This window comes from Leptidea sinapis, chromosome 20 (assembly GCF_905404315.1).
Source record: "Leptidea sinapis chromosome 20, ilLepSina1.1, whole genome shotgun sequence".
NCBI lineage: Eukaryota > Metazoa > Arthropoda > Insecta > Lepidoptera > Pieridae > Leptidea > Leptidea sinapis.
Genome location: NC_066284.1, coordinates 11,630,655 through 11,651,452, shown reverse-complemented (window position 1 = coordinate 11,651,452; position 20,798 = coordinate 11,630,655). Strand labels below are relative to the sequence as shown.

The following is a 20,798-nucleotide window of genomic DNA, read 5'->3' as shown; positions in this document are numbered from 1 at the left end:
GGGACAGCTTCAGATTATTGACAGCAAATTACTGACAGTAGAAGGTAGTAATTTATCTCTATCTGTAGATAGTATATTCTGAACGGCCACCGTTAGTGTTATTGTTTAGAGTTTAGACACTTGGCCCTTATCCAAAGAAATTGCGTTATCTTCATTTATTACAGTTTTATGAAAACGATTTTTATAGACCCCACGTGATCAGTACATTACTTATGTGAGTACGCGGTCGAAGACGTGGGTATCAGCTGCTAGTAATATCTATAAACAGGTGTCCCAAAGTTATGGGACATGAAGGGAAAGTACCTTAAATATCGAAGATAGGCTATTTTACTGAAAGAAGACTTTATGTTATTTTTAAAAAATTATACTTCTGCATTCAAAGATTTTCTAAAAATTACTTGCCTCGTCTGGAAATCTAACCGACTGAAATGTAAAAAAAACACCCCTACTTTTATAATGCCAATCGAAAAAATGGCCAAAAACTAATAGCTCTTCTTGAGTAACATAGTATTTTAAAAGTAAGGAACAACATAAAATGAATGTTTTCCTACTTAGATTGGTACGAATGGACCGATTAGATGGCCGGCCAGATCCCCGGACCTTAAACCATTAGATTTCTTCTTTTGGGGATACGTGAAAGATATGCTATACAAAAAGCGATACGAGAACGTGGGCGAGTTACAAACAGATTTGTGCTATATCATATCGAGTATTCACCATAAAATGATAAGAAAATCAACAGGCAGCGAGAGGACCACATTTTGAGCATTTAATTAATTAATTTACAAAAAAATACCCACTTAATTGACTACTTTCTTTTAAAATACTATGTTACTTAAGAAGAGTTATTAGTTCTTGGCCATTCTTTCGATTGTCATCATAAGAGTAGGGGTGTTTTTTTTTTTACATTTAAGTCGGTTCGATTTCCAGACAAGGCAAGTAATTTTTAGAAAATCTTTGAATGCAGAATTACTAACTTTTAAAAATAACATTAAGGCTTCTTTCAGTAAAATAGCCTACCTTCGGTATTTAAGGTACTTTCCCTTCATGTCCCATAACTTTGGGACATCCTGTATACATTAATAATAAACGCGAAGTAAAGTTGTTCCAAATTTAAAACTTTTTGTCTCCATCTTACCTTTTTCACTGCAGAATTACATGACAGGTAAGAAGACTTAGATCATAAGAGATTTTCACGTAAATAGTCACTCATCACGATATCTCTGGAACCATAAGGCGTAGAGACTTGAAATTTGATAGGAATATTCCTTTCGTCGAGTAGAGGTCAGCTAAGATTTTTTATTTTACGGAATTTTACGAAATTCCATCGGCTAGAGTTTTTTTTAACAGAACAACGTCTGTCGGGTCCGCTAGTATTATATTATAATTTAAAGTTATGACATATGATTCTCGAGCCCGAATTTGGCGATGTTGTAACATCTCCTGAGGATGCCTCGTCTACAGACGAAACACGTGTCGAATTTGTTAAAGATAAAACTTAGCTCAATTAAAACTCAAGAACTCACAATATTTGGAGAATAGAGAGTTTTTTAAATGTTTTAAATTTATGTCGATATACATTGCTCTGTCTATAAAGAGCTACTCTGTAGGTATAATATGTTTAATTACTTATTAAAGAATCTATGTAAAATCGAAGCATATACATAATAATTATAGAAAAATGGTTTACCAATCTTATGTACCTACAGTTACTTAGATTACAGAAGAGAAAAGTTCATTAAGTCGAAGCTCCGAGCGTGTCTCCCTTAGTCGAGCCGACTTTACGATAGTAACCATTACATAACGAAACGTTACGGCAAGGTCTCATTCAATTCCTACAGCATAATGGACTGAGTGCGCTTAAAGAAGTTCAAAAATAACAGTTATTAATCCTTGGCTTTAAATTCCTCATTGGTATAAAATGCGGTCCATCCATTTCCAGCTGTGGAATGAGCTTCCAAGTGCCGTGTTTCCAGGACGATACGAGGTGTCGCAAGAAGGTGTGGACGGCGGTGATCACTTAACACCAGGTGACCCGTACGGTTGTTTGTCTTCCTTTTCCATAAAAACACTCCATAAGCTTGTAGTAAAATAGGCTCAATAAGATCCTAACAGCTGAACCATAATATCGTTCAACAATAATAATATAAAACAACCTAAAATTACATCGTCCACGTAAACGAGTCTGTTAGAGTGAGAAAGGGAAGGCAGACAGACTGGCGCCGTAACGCGTTACGTTACGAAGAGTTTACCCTTCCATAAGAAGTTATCACTTCAAAAATACCAATCGAAATGAGAGCTTCGTCCATTTTGAAGTCGGTTAAAAAGAAATTTATTTACTTTTCTACAGATACACCTATTTTCCGCAATCACCCTCACTTATTGATTTCTGCGCGCGCATCTGTCATTTTTGACCAGTAGGTGCGTAACGTTTCTTGACACCGGTATGAACCTATGAAACCCAAGTAAAGTCTTTTATTAATCGAGAATAAAACACTGTACACTGCATATTATATAAATATTAGCCATGTTTTAATTGTGTGTAGGGCGACCATAAAATATCAGGTAAGTTACATTTATTTTAACATTCTAAAATGTTAGGTTATTGCGAATTAATGTAATATTAATCCAACCGAAAATTTTCAACCACTTATCGAAGTTTTTAGCATGAGAAATGATGATAGGGAGAAAATCTTTGAAATCAACACAAATAAATCAAATTAAATCTTGTCTAGTATTTTATTTTGTCAAAACTAAGCCAATGGTGATCGATCATAATTAGATTAAAGAATATATATGTAAGAGAACTGATTTATGTTATTTCTATTATAAATAATTTGCTAGTTTTAATGGGCAAAATAAATCATTAAATAGCTTTTAATTTAGGTTAAACTGAGTCCTTAGATAATTTATACGTCTAGATAGACTGTGACAGCTGTGAACACGTCGAAAAAAATAGCGATGAACTGTTAACCTCTATTTTCAGCAGCTCATTGTAAAACATGGAGGAGGTAGCTTGTCACGCACACTAAAGTAATAAGCCTGGCCTATTGTAATGCGTTGCCTAACAACAACAGGCTCTATCTAGAATCTAGACGTATAAATATCTAAGATTGTGTCCAATAAAAATCATTTTAACATGTTTAATGACCCTTGTCAGACTCTGTCGTGACAGTGACAATTGAGAAACACATAAACGCCTTATTTAAGTCATTCCAAATGTCGCCTCAAGTATTTCTTTTTACTAAAAATAATTGTACTCAAAAACAGTACCAGTGGGAGGCTCCTTTGCACAGGATGCCGGCTAGATTATGGGTACCACAACGGCGCCTATTTCTGCTTTGAAGCAGTAATGTATAAGCATTAATGTGTTTCGGGCGCCGTAGCTAGTAAAATTACTGGGCACTTGAGACTTAACATCTTATGTCTCAAGGTGACGAGCGCAGTTGTAGTGCCATTCAGATTTTTTGTGGTTTTTCAAGAATCCTGAGTGGCACTGCATTGTAATGGTAACAAACAAACAAACATAAACTTGTTATGCCTACTCCTCGGTTGGGTCGAGTTAGTAAGTCTTTTGTTGGGCGATGTATATGCTTCTACAATATGAACCCAGAAAATGTACAAAACAAATGTGTTACGAAATTTAAAAGAATTGTTAAAAACGTTTGTGTGGGAAAGGTTATTATAGCATAAACGATTTTCTTAATGACATCACGGACTGGGAATAAAGCGAACACCCTCAGTCTCTTTAATTATAAATGTTTATTGTACGATATAACATTGTAATGCATATTTTATATTAAAAAAAGCCCGCTGAGTTCTCTGAGGCACTCTCTTTCGAATGTGTGGTAGTTTTTGACGTTCAATAAGTGATTTTAAATCCTATTTTGAATAAAAATATTTGAATTTGAATTTGAATGGGCAGGGCGTATCCATTACCATCAGCTGAACGTCCTGCTCGTCTGTTCCCTTATTTTCATTTAAAAAAAACAAGGTGTATGGCTAAACTGTGGTGTATTTGCCACAGAAGCCATACTGGGAAAAATAGAACAGAACTAGTTGTGGAATTTTAGGTAATTTAATTTCAATTCAAGCTGACCTTATTGTCCTGTGTACAAACGTTATCTAATCTATTGAGCGTGCTAAGACTTTGCACAGACTTTACTTACGTAAAACTTAACTGAGTGTGATAAGACATGAACTCGACTATTGCATTGGGCTAGCTAAACCACAAACGCACTCTATATTTTTTAAATATAGCTGTAACTCAGTATATTTTTAAACTCCAGAAAGTTAGCCCCCCAGATTTTTATTTTTATTTTTTTTTATTACATCGTTAGTTCGCCATTTGTTCTTGATTGTTCTCTATAAACATTTGTTTGTTCTCGATTTTTTTTTATTTGCAATTCATTAAAATTGGTTAGGTTAGGTTATGTTAGAACAGTTAAAACAGAACCAAATAGTAGGCGTTTCCCCCCATTTTTAATTAATTGTTTTTAAATAAACAACAATAGAACAAACAATTATTTATAGCGAACAATTAAGAACAAATTACGAACTAACGATATGCGATATTGAAAAATCAAAAATAGAAAAATTTTTTTTTTGGGGGGCTAAGTTTGATGAGCCATAATTTTAGCTGTCAAATGACTATTAAAACGAAATCAAAGATTATGTTAAGTTTACACTTAGCTACACTTTAAGTATCTAAAGTCTACTTAGACTTTCCTCTATAGACCCTCTATAGATCTCAGCCTAAAACAAACTCCTTTAATCTTTTCTACATTCTTGAACGATGGTCGTTTAGCATTTTGGGGTCAATATGAAATTCCAACTGCTTCTTATAGAAGCTATAAGGCAAAAGCTATTAACGTAAAGCTTAGCTGAGTGTATGCTTAGTATATTCTTTGAATTCGCGTTTAGAATCATTAGACTGCTGAAATTATGCTAAGCTTAAGTTAGACAGCCTAATGCAAAGGTCAAGTTCGCATTTCATCACTCTCAGCTAAGTTTTACTCTGAGCAAAGTCGAATAGCAATAGTCTTATTATAGTAGATAATGATAATTCTGTTGTATGTACATAGGTATAGACCCCGTAAATAAGGAGCGGTATTTGCGGTTAGACATATACAGGGGGTATTCATAATGGTTCGCTAACTTAAAACAGCTGCTAAGGAGTGTTTTTTCTCATTCTGACTTAGGTCAATAGAAGAAGACAGAGTGTGTATTAGCAATGCTTTAAGTTAGCAGACTATTATGAATAAGAGGGATAGAGAATAGATTAACGGTATTTGAGTTATTTTTATGGAATAGGAGGACAAACGAGCGTACGGGTCACCTGGTGTTAAGTGATCACCGCCGCCCACATTCTCTTGCAACACCAGAGGAATCACAAGAGCGTTGCCGGCCTTTATCACATGAGTGTTTATAAGTATTAGTTTATAACGGTAAATTTTGTACTCAATAACCTACCATTTTACTATATGCATAAGACATCTTTAGTTAATTTCAATGTCGAGCTAGGTTTTTATCACTGTCCATGTTTTGGTTAAATTAACAAAAAACTTGAAGGCGTTTGTTTCTCAGTAAATTTTTATTCATTATTAATATTTTTATTAAAGTTTAATAATTTACAATAAAATTTACAATAAAACAATTTATTAGCTGTTATGCTGAACCAAAACGTACGTAATTAGAGACTGTCAATTTTAACTTGGACTGTCAATTTGACCTTGAACCATTCATCATTAATACAATAATCGAAACGTAATAATGTTTGAGCCGATCGTCAATATTACATCACTACATATTAGAAAACAAAGTCCCCAGCCGCGTCTGTCTGTCTGTCTGTTCGTTATAAATTCAAAAACTACTGCACTGATTTTCATGCTGTTTTTACTGGATTATGGATAACGTGGTTCTTGAGGAAGGGGTTTGTATGTAATGTTACGTTTTTATATACATTTTTGTGTACCTACATTAAAGATATTTGTTGGAGGTGTCGGAAATAAATAAGCCGTCTGGGAGCTTTCAACGAAAACGCTGTCCCTTTTAGATATAAGAAAATAATGTTTCGTGGGAATGTGAAAATTCTACAGAAAAGACCGGGATGGCATACGTGTATTAATACTAAAAAAATTGCCAATTATAAAGCGGTAATGTTAAAGCTGTGTTATATTAACCCTTATTATTTTAATTCCTTTTGCTGTTTTTAATTCCTGGATGACGTTGTTTAATATTATGTAGCATGATACATGATTGCCTTTGATTTCCGTGGGGGGGACAAAATATCCATAGATTTAAACGCTCATCATCATTTTTACATTTACCAGATCATCTGTCCATCTTGTCCTACGAACACTGCGTCTTCCGGTACATGGTCGCCATTCGAGGACTTTACTGCATCAACTGCCATCTGTCCGTCGAGCTATGTGCCCTGCCCATTGCCACTTCAGTCTCGCAACCATCTGTGCTATGTCAGCGACGTTGGTTGTCCTACGGATCTCCTCCTCTCCGAACATAGCTCTTTCTATTGCCCTCTGAGTGACTTGGGGATACCACATGGGTCTATTCTTGGACCCTTCCTCTTCCTAATTTATATAAATGATCTACCTAACCTTGTAGAAAAAAAAACACAAGGTGGTATTGTTTGCGGATGACACTTCACTTATATTCAAAGTAAAACGAAGCAAGTTTTATATGACGACGTAAACAATGCTCTATCTGACATTGTGTACTGGTTTAGCGCCAATAACTTATTGTTAAATAGTCATAAAACCAAATATATAAAATTTACCGCGCCAAATGTCATAAATGTAGATGCGAATATTTTACTAAAGCAAGAGGTGGTAAAACCAGTAGAATCTGCTGTACTTCTTGGCATTACTCTTCCAAATTGCAATGCGGCCCCCATTTTGAAGGAGTGGCGAATAGGCTTAGTTCTGCAGCATATGCGGTTAAGAAAATTAGACGGTTAACTGACATAGATACGGCGCTACTAGTATACTTTAGTTATCTTCATAGTATTATGTCCTATGGTATATTGTTATGGGGCAGTGCGGCTGATATTAATACCATATTAATTCTGCGCTATTCGCGCTATTCGCGCGATTTATAACCTAGGTCCTAAAGAATCATTAAGAGAAAAATTTAAAGATTTAAACATTTTGACTGTTGCTTCTCAATTTTTGATAATGTTCTGCATATTCATAAGCACATTGAGGATTTTTCTAGAAACTGTGACAGTCATAATGTTAACACGAGGAACAAACATGAACTCGTTATGCTTATTACTCGGTTGGGTCTAGTTAGTAAGTCTTTTGTTGGGCGATGTATATGCTTCTACAATATTATCCCAGAAAATGTACAAAACAAGAGTGTTACGAAATTTAAAAGAATAGTTAAAAACGTTTGTGTGGGAAAAGTTACAATATATAGATATTAACATTAGTAACTTTTCCCACACAAATTTGTATATATATAATAGCATAAACGATTTTCTTAATGACACCACGGACTGGGAATAAAGCTAACACCCTCAGGCTCTTTAATTATAAATGTTTATTGTACGATATGACATTGTAATGCATATTTTATATTTAAAAAAAAAGTCCGCTGAGTTTCTTGCGCCCATTCTTCTCAGGTCTGAGGCAGTCTCTTTTGAATGGGTGGTAGTTTTTGACGTTCAATAAGTGATGTTGAATCCTATTTTGAATAAAAATATTTCGATTTGAATTATCATTACTATTTAAACGTTACAGCCCTAAATTTAAAGTTTAAACTGAAAAGACTTTATTTTTTCTTTGATTAAAACAACCCCAATAAAATTAATTTATTTAGCATAGCTACAAGCTGCGGAAAATGAAGACTCTTAACGTTTATGAGTTGAATGATATTTAAAAAAACTATTACAACTGTGAGTCGGATTTATTTTCATCAGGATAGTCATCAACGTGGTATAAAAAATAATATTGTGTTAATTCAACCCTATTATAAAAAACAGGAGGTCTATTCGAGAGCCGAAGTTTCGTCCGAAACGAAGGAACGACGAAATCAAATTAAATCCTATTACCAAAGTACTTCGGATCCGAATAGTGCAGGCGGATTTCGTTTCGGAGTCATAAGAAAAAGTAAATGTCAAGTGAATTTGGGAATAAGGTTAACGAAAGACAAAATGTCTAATCGCGAACTTCGTATCGGTTTTCGGATCCGAAATACTTTCGTAATAGGAAAATGTACGATCCGTAAACCGAAACTTGGTATTTCGATTTTGGTAATAGGGCTCCATGTCTTAATACTCTCCCCAGTCCCCGGCAAAGTAACATCAATCGTGTAATATTTACTTATTGGAGCGATATAACAATTACAAAATGTTAATGTTTATTGTAATAGACAATATTTTTCCAATAATATCGTCACTGTTTTGTTCAAAGTACAGTATAGTATAGTTATATATACGAGACTATAGTGATAAGAATATGATTGTATTTAGCATTTATTTTCGTGTTCTTGGAAATTATAATATAGGAACCCACAGAAATACTGTCAAGTTTCTTGTGCTGTTTCTTCTCTCTTAGAGCACCATTAGTTTCCGAAGTTGTAGCAGTGATTTAATTGACTTAAAAAATAATTCTCAAGAAATAAAATTGGAAAATATAAATTAGTTTCATGACGTTATTTCATCAAGAAACCATAAAATGACAGCATCAATTTAGTGACGTAAATAACGAATGATCGTCTCGTAGGCACATAACACGCCTCGGAAAATGACCGCTAGTAAAATAAATACACTACAGTCATTCGCAAATGATTTGTCGACGCTTATAACGGCTTATAAGGTTCTTTATTTAGTTTTTATTCGTTTTTAGACAAAATGTGGAGTGTTTGTGTTCCCGGCTGGAGTGTCATCCTTGTGGCTGGAACATTATTACTGTATGGAACCCTGGACGTTGCCTACTTCGCCAGAATGATGTACACCGTAACAAAAGCGAGATACTTCAGAAAGAAAGCCTGCATTTTAGATACAACGGAAGTTCAATGTAAGTATTACATTAATTAGACTATATGAGCGTTATTGTTGGGCTTCCGCGTAAGAGTTCCAATGTAGAGAATAGTTTTGATAATGTAATGAATAGACAGTGGCTTCAAAAATTGAAGCTACTAACCCTAGAATAAGATTTTACTAACATTATATTGGCTAAATGTGGCCTGAAAAAAATGATATTATTATTAATAATCACGATTTTTTTGTGTGAAAAATAAAATGCTTAAAGATATTGTATATATTTAACACGAGTATATGTTTAAATAAAATACTTTAGAAATAATAAAAAGTTATATTAATACTGAATTTTAACATTATTTGATAAAATTAACTGTTCTTTATTTCAATCTTATAGAAAGTATTTTATTTAAATTATTAGAGTTATTTTAATGTGCAAATGATTCGAAACGTGCTTTTAAGGCATTGCTATGATCATATTGTTATGATATTGACTTTGTCTGACTAAGTTTTTAGCGTGTAATGGTTCAAATATCATTATGATGTATCGAATATGGTATTTAAGTTATTTTTGCGTCAGATCAAATAATATTGTCGTGTTGTTATGCGAATAAGGTTTTAGGAAGTATCATTACCTTGAATCAACAGGCCTTGAAATAAAATAGTCTCCACGAATATTATATTTTAACTGTTGCCTCTCAATATAATCTTGATAATGTTATGTAAGTGAATTGCTAGAAACTGTCATTAACATATATTTTTTTATGACAATAAGGGACGAGACGAGCAGGACGTTCAGTTGATGGTAATTGATACGCCCCGCCCATTACAATGCAGTGCCGCTCAGGATTCTTGAAAAACACAAAAATTATAAGCGGCAATACAATTGCGCTCGTCACCTTGACAAATAAGATGTTAAGTCCAGTAATTTAACTAGCAGTGGTGCCCCTTCAGACCGAAACACAATAATGCTTACACATTACTGCTTCACGGCAGAAATAGGCGCCGTGTGGTAGGATGCCGGCTAAGTAATGGATTTACTTAACCGGCATCCTGTGCAAAGGAGTCTCCCACTAGTAATGCTAAGTCCAGGAACAGACATAAACTTTAAGTCGAGTTAGTAAGTCTTTTGTGGGGCGTTGTATATGCTTTTACAAGAAGATCCCAGAAAATGTTCAAAACATGTATTACGAAATTCATAACTGTTAAAACGTTTGTGTGGTAAAGGCTACTATAACATAAATGAGTTTCATAATGATTACCACAGATTGGTAATGGAGCGACCGCCCTAAAGCTATCAAAGAATACATTTTTAACCGACTTCAAAAAAGGAGGAGGTTCTCAATTCGTCGGTATTTTTTTTTATGTTTGTTACCTCAAAACTTTCCACTGGGTGAACCGATTTTGTTAATTCTTTTTTTATTTGAAAGCTGGCGCTTCCCATTGTAATTGGAGTCGGTGTCATCAAGATAGGTTTGTAAATACATACATAGCTATAGGTGAGATGTGCTTGAGTCGTGAGGAGGCGAGATGCGAGAGCGGGTCGCGGCGGAATGACACCGATTCCAACAATAACAATAATCGTAACTAGAATTAGAATAATTAATTAGATTGCCAGTAATGCTTGCAGATTAGGTACTGCTTGTCGGCAGAAAAAGGTGCCTTTATGTATTGATCCATTTTGACAAAATTTTGTAATTCACGCAGAAGAAGTTGGTATAAAATTAATATCTTTCATTTCCAGCATGGTGCCTACTCACCGACATAGATACACTGCTGTATCACATGAACAACGCGCGGTACCTTCGCGAGTTGGACTTTGCCCGGGCAGACTTCTACGAAAGGACGGGCCTGTACTCAAGCATTAAGGCTGCGGGTGGTGCTGTACTTCAGGCCGCCGCCACCATTCGATACAGAAGATACGTGAAGCCTTTCTCCAAATTTAAAATAACTTCGAAAGTGAGTAGAAATTTCGTTTCGTAAAAGCTTTTAATTTTAATTGAAACTGTTAGATTTAACGCTAGGGTAAGCCCAGGCTTTCTGTAATTCAAATTCTACATAGATATCAAGTACTGCTTTTTAAACAATTCTGAGGGTAATAACTTTGCAATAATACCTCCAGTCAGACCAGAATCAAAGAGTTCCAGATATAGAACTCGTTTAGCAGACCAACCTGAGAAAGGCTCGCACAAAATCTACCTTTTTCAGACCAGCCTAAACGGCATAAAATACTAATAATAAAATTATTAGTCTGCTGACTAAAAGTCACCGACATAGCCCAGGTGATAGCGAAAATGAGGTGGCAGGGCACATAGGTCGACGGACAGATAACCGCTGAAAGACGCAGTATATTGGTAGGCCCCCACATCTGGTCAAGGTCGACGAAATAGGTTGGATGAGGGTAGCGTGGAGCCGATCGTCGTGGAGATCTTTGCGGGAAGCCTTTGTTCTCCTGAGACTATTTCACCGACTGAAAGAGTCCTCGCTGCTAGATATGGATTACTGCTTGAAGAAGACGATACTGATTGCATAAAGCTAAAGATTAAGAAAAAATTGTGTAAGGTGCTGGAATCAAACCTGCCGTTTCAGAGCTGTGCTACCGCTCTAACCAAATGGGTGTTAACGTGACGCTTCGTTCGTAAATCTTGGAATGTTCGATCAACTCTCTACTTGCGGCCTCATCTACAGAGAATTGAACTATCTTACCACGATGCAAGAGTGATTACATACACATGCTAGTGAGATGATGACCGTGTTAAATAAACTAAATTCACAATTTCCAGGCTGTCTTTTGGGACGATAAGACCTTGTTCATGGAACACGAATTCATCGGACCTGGTGGCTTCATCCACGCAGTGGCTGTCTGTAGGCAGAGGGTCATAGACATTTCAGCATCAACTATCGTTGAGCTGCTACTCCAATTGCATTGTGGAGGAACATGCAAGCCTCATCCTCAGAAGATGCCACCCGAGGTAAAGAAGTAGACTGATTTATTTGTAGAGCAATATTTTCTTTATTCGATTGTAGCCGAGTCACTTTAATGTGAATTTTTCAGATGGTTGTTACATTAGCGATATGCAAGTGGAAGATTTGTTTCTGGCGTATACTACGAACGTGAAATTTGACGAAGGCTATCAAATCAGTCAGCTCTTCGGAACACCCCTGTAATAATTGTCTGTGAATGAAGTGATGCATCTTCCTAATGCCAAGTTGTCGAGCTGTTCAGAAAGTCAGTACTCCATTGTCATGGATCCAGTGATCTATGACAATCCTAGCCGCGCTGCACACAGTCAAATGGTACTATGCTGCACCAGACAACAACAATCTGTTTTGAACGCTGGTCTCTGGTCTTGCTGGTAGCTGGTCTCATAGAGATTTCTTGAGTACAATTCACGAATGTTACTTAATAAAAATTAATCATAAAATCATATTTAGTCGTTATATATTGGTACTATGTTTCGGTCTTGATCAGCTTGTAAATATAACACCTCCTTTGTAGTAAATGGAGGTTAACGGTATGGCTACCATTAATATTTTACTGTATAATTGTATACTTTATTCTAAATCACATTGTGTCATTGCTTGTTAACCAAAATAAATAATAATATAATACCGTAATAGTTCAATGTATTCGCTGTGTCCACACACATCGAACAATAACTAACGTTCACAATTTTATTTATCTATCTATCGTTTTTATATCTATTTAGCTTTTTTACGCCCGAGTGTGTTATATGCAAACCCCGAAGTTTTCGTTTCATACCAGTGCATACACTAATAATAATCTTAGATTGGTATTCAAACTTATAATCATAGGTTTTACCGATTTCTCTATACATAATTAAAATTGAAATTTACTGTAATACAAATATTTAATAAAAAATTGTAAGCCCTAATAAACGATACTTATGAAATCAAAATCCCTTTTTTCATGTAGGTCAAAGAAATGAGACTAATGAATGTCAAAAGTTTTCTTTCCTTTTTACATTTATCACTGATTTATCTGAAATAGACTTTATTTATTTTATAAAATTTTCAATATTTTCAGTTGGAATTATGGGTACAAAGCAACGAACTCAGTTCAGCGAAACTCAGATCACAAACCATACCAGTACCAATCCCCGCTATCGAAGTACCCCCGCCAACGGAATGCGGGGAAGTTATCACTTCGACCGAGTGAGACTTGCCCCACTGCCCGGAAGGAGAACTGAGACATCGGAATGTGTAAGTGAGATAGATAGAGGGTATCGGGTTCGGGCAGTGACGACAACGGCCATTTCAAATCGGTACGTCATCGGGAGTGCACAGTGCATATTATGACGCTTGTGTGAACTTAAATAATGTTTTCTTGTACTTGTTGCCATTGTGATTATATATCGCCAAAGTCGTGTGTTAATTTGAATTTTGTGGAAGTATATTTATTATAAATTTCATTTTCATCAAGTTTGTAAAACTCATTACTTACCTCATAGCTAAATTGTGCGCACATAATATTTGATATTATCGTCATTATTTTGTTATTTGTATCATATTTAATCATTTTGAGTTTTTGAGAAATTTAAATGTTATCCTAATTATATACGGGAACCGTGAATGATGAGTAGCTGACACTGTAGTAGTGTTAAAAACATAATATTTCATCTTTAATTAGTTTAGGTAAACTAAGAATTACATGTTAATAATTATAAAAATGGACTTTTAAATAAACGTAAATGAAAAAAATGTATAAACGCTGAATTGAATCCTCAAGTAAAAAAGTACTTACTCAGTGTGTATTTGAAATTGCATAGACATCAGAACTTTATATTTTTTAGAAGTTATACTTTCTTTTGGCACGATGGAGAAAAATGATGAGAGTGAATTTTTTAGATGCGCGCGCACACCGACACCTGAATTCTACATCGTGAAGTTAGTTCTAGGTGGCATGAAAATCGATAACTATGTTCAAGTTGTATATTCTAGTATTTTTATATTTAGAACACGTGTTTCGTTACAGTATAATTAAACAGTGTGAATAAATGAATATTAATTTGGTGTTTTTATTAAATCAATTTCATATACGACGGTTTAATAATTTATTAGTATATGTAATTGAATATTAGTGATAAAACTGATTTGAATAAACTGTTTTAAGTGCATTAATAGATTTGAGGTTAATTGTCGGCTGTATAATTTATTTACATCGTTACTTAAAAATTATTACATTATTATCTAAAAAATTTTTTTTTTTTCGTTTTGTTTTATTTCTGGTATAATAACAAATTTTGTGGATAAATAAAAAGAAAAAAATTCTATACTTGTTTATATTAACCTTAAATGCTGTGTTTCTACTATCTTTGATCTTAGCTATTTGTTAAAATTTGATTTATTTTTCCATACGCCAAAGAAGTATAACTTCTAACGCGTGTACATAAGTACACACTCTTTTTTTTATTTAGAAATTGTAATATTTTTAATTTTGCGTTATCTTTACGATGAATCATTATATGTATATAGCTTTTATTATTGTTATCTTTAAGGAGTTAGTAATCTGAAATCACTATCTATGTGTTTATGAAAATCATTTTACCCTGTTCCTTTAATTAGTAAGAAACTTCATGTAAAATGAGATGAAGTATGGTCCGACTCGTCTATGATTATCATCGACACAGACGTTTGAATCTATCGATCGATGGCATCGTTAACCGCGTCTTAATGATTATGTGTTGTTCGATAATATATAAAATAGGAAACAGTAGGAATATTTTTATAATTAGTAACACTGTTATTATAAATGGAGAGCTGGTTTTATCCTTCGATTATGCTGTGAAAACTACTAACGATAACTCAACCGGAATTTATATTTTTTTGACTTAGAATTACCTACAAATTGGCAATACAAAAAAATCAGTCAAACACGATTCATTACAAATGACAATTTACACAATCAGCAGGCCCGGGCTTCTTAAATTATTTGCCAAAACAACAATCACAACAGGGGTGGGACAGACGCCTTAAAGTGACGTTTTGTGCCATCTGTTAGTTGGCCCGAAAATGAAAGCTTTGTCAGCTGTCACTCGCTTTGAAACTTTTCAACTTTTAAGTAGTTATGTCACTGCCCACTGGTCATAAAATGGCGGCTACTTCTAGCGTTTGCGCATGTATGTAGCTCTCGTGATCCATTTTGCATATTTACACTACTAAATGTATCCTTTATGTTCTATGTTGTGACAAAATTAAAATACTAACTCTACGCGCAATTTCAACATGGTAAAAAATTGCAATACCTACATTAAAAAGTAGAGTTAGTTATTTAATTGCGTCACAACATTAAAAATGAATTTTATAATTTCGAGCATATATATAGTTATTTTCGGGGCCAATCTCCAGATGGCGCTAGTTTTCAAATAGTCAGCTCATAATGCGTAGAGAGGGCTCTCTTTTCCCTATATATTATTATACTCTTTGAATAACAATTTATTTACAATCATCATATATGGGTATCACGAATACCATCGCTATCCCATCCGCACATTAACTGTCACTACAACATACGCAGGTACTAAACACAAATGCACACGTTTATTTGTAACCCTATTTCTCTTTGCCTATATTATTATGCCTTAACTGTCGGTTGATCTGTCAATCATGTGACAAAGCAATTAGTTTCTTGTTTATTTTTGTTATTATTTTTTACTATTGTTGTTTAGTTTTCTCATTGTTGCAACATTTGCGTTGAAATCAACACGAAAATAGTTAACAGCCGTAATGTAATAGGTAATTTTAATATATTCTTATAAGAAAAAAGTTGTAAATATTTAAAAATTTGATTTATTCGTTTAAGTATATCTATTTACTTATATCTAATAAGAGACCATTAATTAATTTATAGTTCATTACTGCAGCGGCCAGCAAAAGAGGCTTGTATAGTAGTTTTCTCAAATAATGCGCGGCAATTAAATCTAATGGCGGCCTCTTGAATTTCAGGTGGCGTTAATGTAAGTTCATTACATTCGTTGTTGTCACTTGAACTTATTTTATAATACCAATAATTTTTCCCGCGTTGAAGTATTCATTTGTTTTTCTTTCCAATACACAGGTTTCTATTTGCAACCCAGTTCGAAATTTAAATAAAACCTTTGATCCTTGGTTGCCATTTTCGGAATTCGTTTTTAAATTTAATTTGCACTAGATATGAGTTTAAGTATGTTATTTGGCCGCCAAACAACGACAGGTATGGATTTTCATACAACTTTTGCCAGCCTTTTTTAACCAGTACAACAATTTCGATTTTTCTCGAAGCAGATTGTTCAAATAATGCTCAATATTGCAAGAATAATAAGACGAAAAAACATAAAAGAGGCACACATACGTATGTTTGAGAGATATATATTTAATACGTTAAGCTAATGTGATGAAAATATACACAAAAATTGATTAATATTTATAGGTATTTATATGAAACTTATTGTCCAGGTCAGGTATTACAATATAACGGTAAATTTATAAATTATTCAAAATTTAAATTTTCAAACGTGAATATATCGTACGGCCGTTTGCTGACGTCATGCTGTCACTAAACATGACCAGGTTCGTGCCTGCAGTGTAGCCAACCCACTTATTTTACCTACAGATTTGCAGTTTCCTTGTAAATCTATTCAGTTTTTAGTTTAAGAATCAAAATGCACCGTTTCTATTTTCTAGTCGCTAACCTTTTCTCTCTCGAGACATAAGTTTGTGTACGGTACGTAGACCCTCGAAAATAAAATAAAAAATTTAACAAAAATTGTTATAATAATGCTACATATGCTTATTTTGATAAATTATTCGTACCTTCTTATTATTTAAAGGAAAAAGAATATCAAGAACCTTAATACATTAAAAATGAAATATTTCCTGATGTCTCAATGTATTTATTTAAGGTTGAGGATTAGTTACATCATTATTTAGTAACTATCCCATCCATTAACATATTCAGTCTTCTACAGTTTTTCAGCCAAACATCTTTTTCTCTAGGGTTGCCAACACTGCATTGTCTTGCATCCCTGTCTTTCATTTCGTAGCCATCGACCGATATTGATCATGTGGGTGTATGATTTTAAAATGTCCATAATGTGTTTGTCCAACCGAAAAGTATTAGATAGGCTTAAACTATTGTAAGAAAATACTCATTGGTGGTTAAAATTAAAGGTTTGCGAAACCTTGTAAAAGCTTGTTTAGTGTAAAAAAAATATCTAGCTTGGCTAGAATGAAAGCACATATTCCTGTATTATATTCAATGTAATCGTGTACATAATAAACATTATTTCAAAATAAACGATTTTTATTTACTTATATAATTTTTTATAGGAAACTAGATGATAAAGGCGATCACCTCTAGCCCTATTCTAGTAACAACACAAGAATAGGATCGAAGCGACCTTATGTCATGAAGTTAACTTTCGTATTCTTGTAACACTTATTGACGGTTCCGGTTGTGATGTGAGTTAGGTTTCGATTTAGGGTAATCGTGTGATACGTATTCTCGTAACAAGATCGAACGTCAATTGTTGGGTGATGCGTATTCTGCAAAATCTCTTAGCCGATACTGAATATTCAGTGTAAAGGAAGTCTCGCACATTAAAGCCTTCATAGTTATTCAAATGAAACATACTTATTAATATTACACAGGTCTTAATATATATTACTTACTTAAACAAATTAAATTTGTAGCTAAAATGTATGGAATATTCTAATCCTGTAAAAAATAGGTACGATTGTGAACTAAGGGAATAAGGATCTTCCCTAGAATATTCTTACAACTCAAATTATTAAAATATGGTCGTTTGGTATATTTCTAAGTTAAGAAAAGCTTAGGTATAAATAAACAGTGTAGAGAAAATCATTTTATTTTTAAAGTACATCATTATATTGTACTAGCTGAGAGATTAGCCGGAACAAACAAACAGACAGACAGACAAAAATTGTAAAAAATGTTATTTCGGTGTAATTAAAAATTAAATATAATCATATACAAGTAGTAAAAAACGGCTATTTCAATATTACAAACAGACACTCCACTTTTATTTATATGTATATATGATTCAAATGAGATTTTGTTTTGTAAAAGTAAATTACTAAATAGTGACATCTGCTAAGTCATTGTCAGATTAAGTAACCACTGTATCTTTAGATCGAAATTCTTACGACTGTCTTATAAGTTCGCGATGAATCTAAGAGATGGCGTTGATAAGTAAATATTTTGTTCATATTTAATCTCATCATCCAATACGTAGGTAGTGGCTAATGGATTTGAATCTGTAAAATACGAAATAACATAGGTATCCCAAGGATCCCATTTAGGTCCTCTCCTATTTAACATATTCATCAACGACCTTCCAAACTGCCTTTAATATTACACATCATTTATGTTTGCTGATGACCCAAACATTCTTAAGATCATCAATGGTCCCGATGATGTTAGCGCATTGCAGTCAGACCTAAATAGTTTATTTAAATGGTGTGAGCTTAATGGTATGAAACTGAATAAAAATAAATGCTTTCATATTATAACGTTCACAAAATGCAAAAGTTGTTAATGTTACAGCTAAATACTATTTAGATAAAATGCCTCTCAGAACAGTAGATACTATAAAGCATTTGGGTGTTATATTTGATAGCAAACTTACGTTTATACCGCACACAGACTCTATTGTAAGCAGAGCCTCTAAAATGCTGGGATTTGTATTTCGCAATGGCAAAGTTTTTAGGAACTGGCGTACGAAGATGATCCTATATAAAAGTCTGGTTGTCAGTATTTTGGAATACGGCAGTACCGTCTGGAGACCACACTACGCTTGCCATTGTCTCAGAATCGAAAGAATCCAGAAGCGTTTTCTTTATCACTTGGCTTTCAGATCTGGGAAATCTAGATAACTCGCTACATACTCTGAAAGACTTACATATTTTAATAACTCTGAAACTAACTAACTCTAACTCTGAAACAAAGTAGGGACATATTGGATTTACTTTTCTTATACAAAAGTATTAACAACATTTATGACAATTCCTTTCTTGTGTCTATGTTTAATTTCGTGCCTAGATGCCCACGTAAACCTGTGAACTTATTTGAGAAACCTCCTCGCAGAACTATTTTGGGGATCAATTCACCTGTGTCGCGATTATGCAAAATTATAAACGATTATAAATGCTTAGTGAACCCATTCAATGAGTCGTTGCCAAGGTTTCGCAAAAATGTAAAAATTCTTGAATAATATAATGATTTTGTTATTCGACGATTATACTTACTAATTTATGGGTACTTTAGTTACATAAATTTAAGTTTCTAAGGAAATTTTAATGAAGAAAGAGTAAGTACTATAAAGTTCAGGAATATATAGACGATAAAAATGTATGGATACTTTGAAAACTGTAAGGAACGATAAAAATTGCTGAGTTTCTTGCCAGTTCTTCTCAGAACACTGGTAGTCTTTTAAACCGATGGCAAAATGGCATCATAAGTGTGCAATTTGGTGACTGTTTGATGCCAAAATAAAATAAATAAAAGGAATGTTAACAAGTAACTACCTTCTATAAATCAGAATAACAATTGAATAGTCCAATTAGAAATTTGTTTATCGTTCGACAACTGTCATTCAACAAAGTTGACTAATTCAATGTCTTAGCAATTATACTCGTATATTATAGAAGCTAAACCCATAGATCCGAATTGTTTCATTAAGTTTGGTCTGATAACTTCTATACCGGCGATGAGCACTTTTATTGGGATGGATTGATGGACATAAAATGTTAAAATCACGTCAGGACATGTGACCTGAATGTGTTCAAATGGGAAATATTTTTAAGGTATTGTGAATTAGCCGAATTATTGTGTTATTAATTATTATTATAACCTTAAATTATCAATCATTGAATTGATTTATTGGGCAAGTGATACATTTACATACAGATACATTTACTTACCTCTACAGTAAATAATTTATTTAAAAAAAATTAAGATTTTTAAGTTTTAATTGCAACTTACATTCACGCGTTTCCGAGGTAAATGGTGTGGACAGACAAACAGACAGGCAGACGAACTGACAACAAAGTGTACTATATTCGTTTCGTTTATTCCTTTAGGAACTGAACCCTAAAAAATGGGTAGATCGTGTTTAACCTATTTAATGGCAACGCGAAAAGATACAAAAAAGGCCTTTTCGCTGCGGAGATGTGAAACATATCACTTCATATTGCTATTTCTAATCAATACATATGGAGTCAAAATAGGATTTAAAATCACTTAAAATCTGAACGTTTAAAACACCAGCCATTCGAAAATAGTACCTATGCATCAGGCCTGAGAAGAACGAGCGCGAGAAACTCAATGGGCTTTTTTTTCATAAAAAAAATGTTTTCAATATTTTGTCTATCCCGAGAGTGTTCGCTCCATTCCCAGTCTGTGGCATAACAATAACCTTTACCACACAAACGTTATTTAACAATTCTTTTAAATTTCATAACGCATTTCTTTTGTATATTTTCTAGGACCAGAAAAGCATTTACATCGCCCAATAAAAGTCTTACTAACTGGACTTAACCGAGTAGTAGCCATAACAACTATACACCTTCCTTAAAGGCCGGCAACGCTCTTGTGATTCCTCTGGTGTTGCAAGAGAATGTGGGCGGCGGTGATCACTTAACACCAGGTGACCCGTACGCTCGTTTGTCCTCCTATTCCATAAAAAAAAAACAAGTTTATGATTGTTCCTCGTGTTAACATTATGATTGTCGCAGTTTCTAAATTCATTAATGTGTTGATGAACATTATCAAGAATAT

General features: G+C 33.8%; 1 protein-coding gene across 2 annotated transcripts; it reads left to right on the top strand.

Annotated features, from left to right (window-relative positions):
• Positions 1–2,422: 2,422 nt before the first annotated feature.
• On the top strand, positions 2,423–14,030 carry LOC126970113 (protein THEM6-like). Of its 2 annotated transcripts, XM_050815839.1 has the most exons (5): positions 2,423–2,565; positions 8,868–9,038; positions 10,746–10,960; positions 11,785–11,973; positions 13,050–14,030. In XM_050815839.1, exons 2-5 carry the CDS (start codon positions 8,873–8,875, stop codon positions 13,179–13,181), a joined length of 702 nt encoding a protein of 233 aa, XP_050671796.1. In that variant the 5' UTR covers positions 2,423–2,565; positions 8,868–8,872; the 3' UTR covers positions 13,182–14,030. The 2 variants fall into 2 exon arrangements, with proteins under 2 accessions (XP_050671796.1, XP_050671795.1); XM_050815838.1 differs by lacking the exon at positions 2,423–2,565 and having other exon boundaries at positions 8,814–9,038.
• The last annotated feature ends 6,768 nt before the right edge of the window (positions 14,031–20,798 follow it).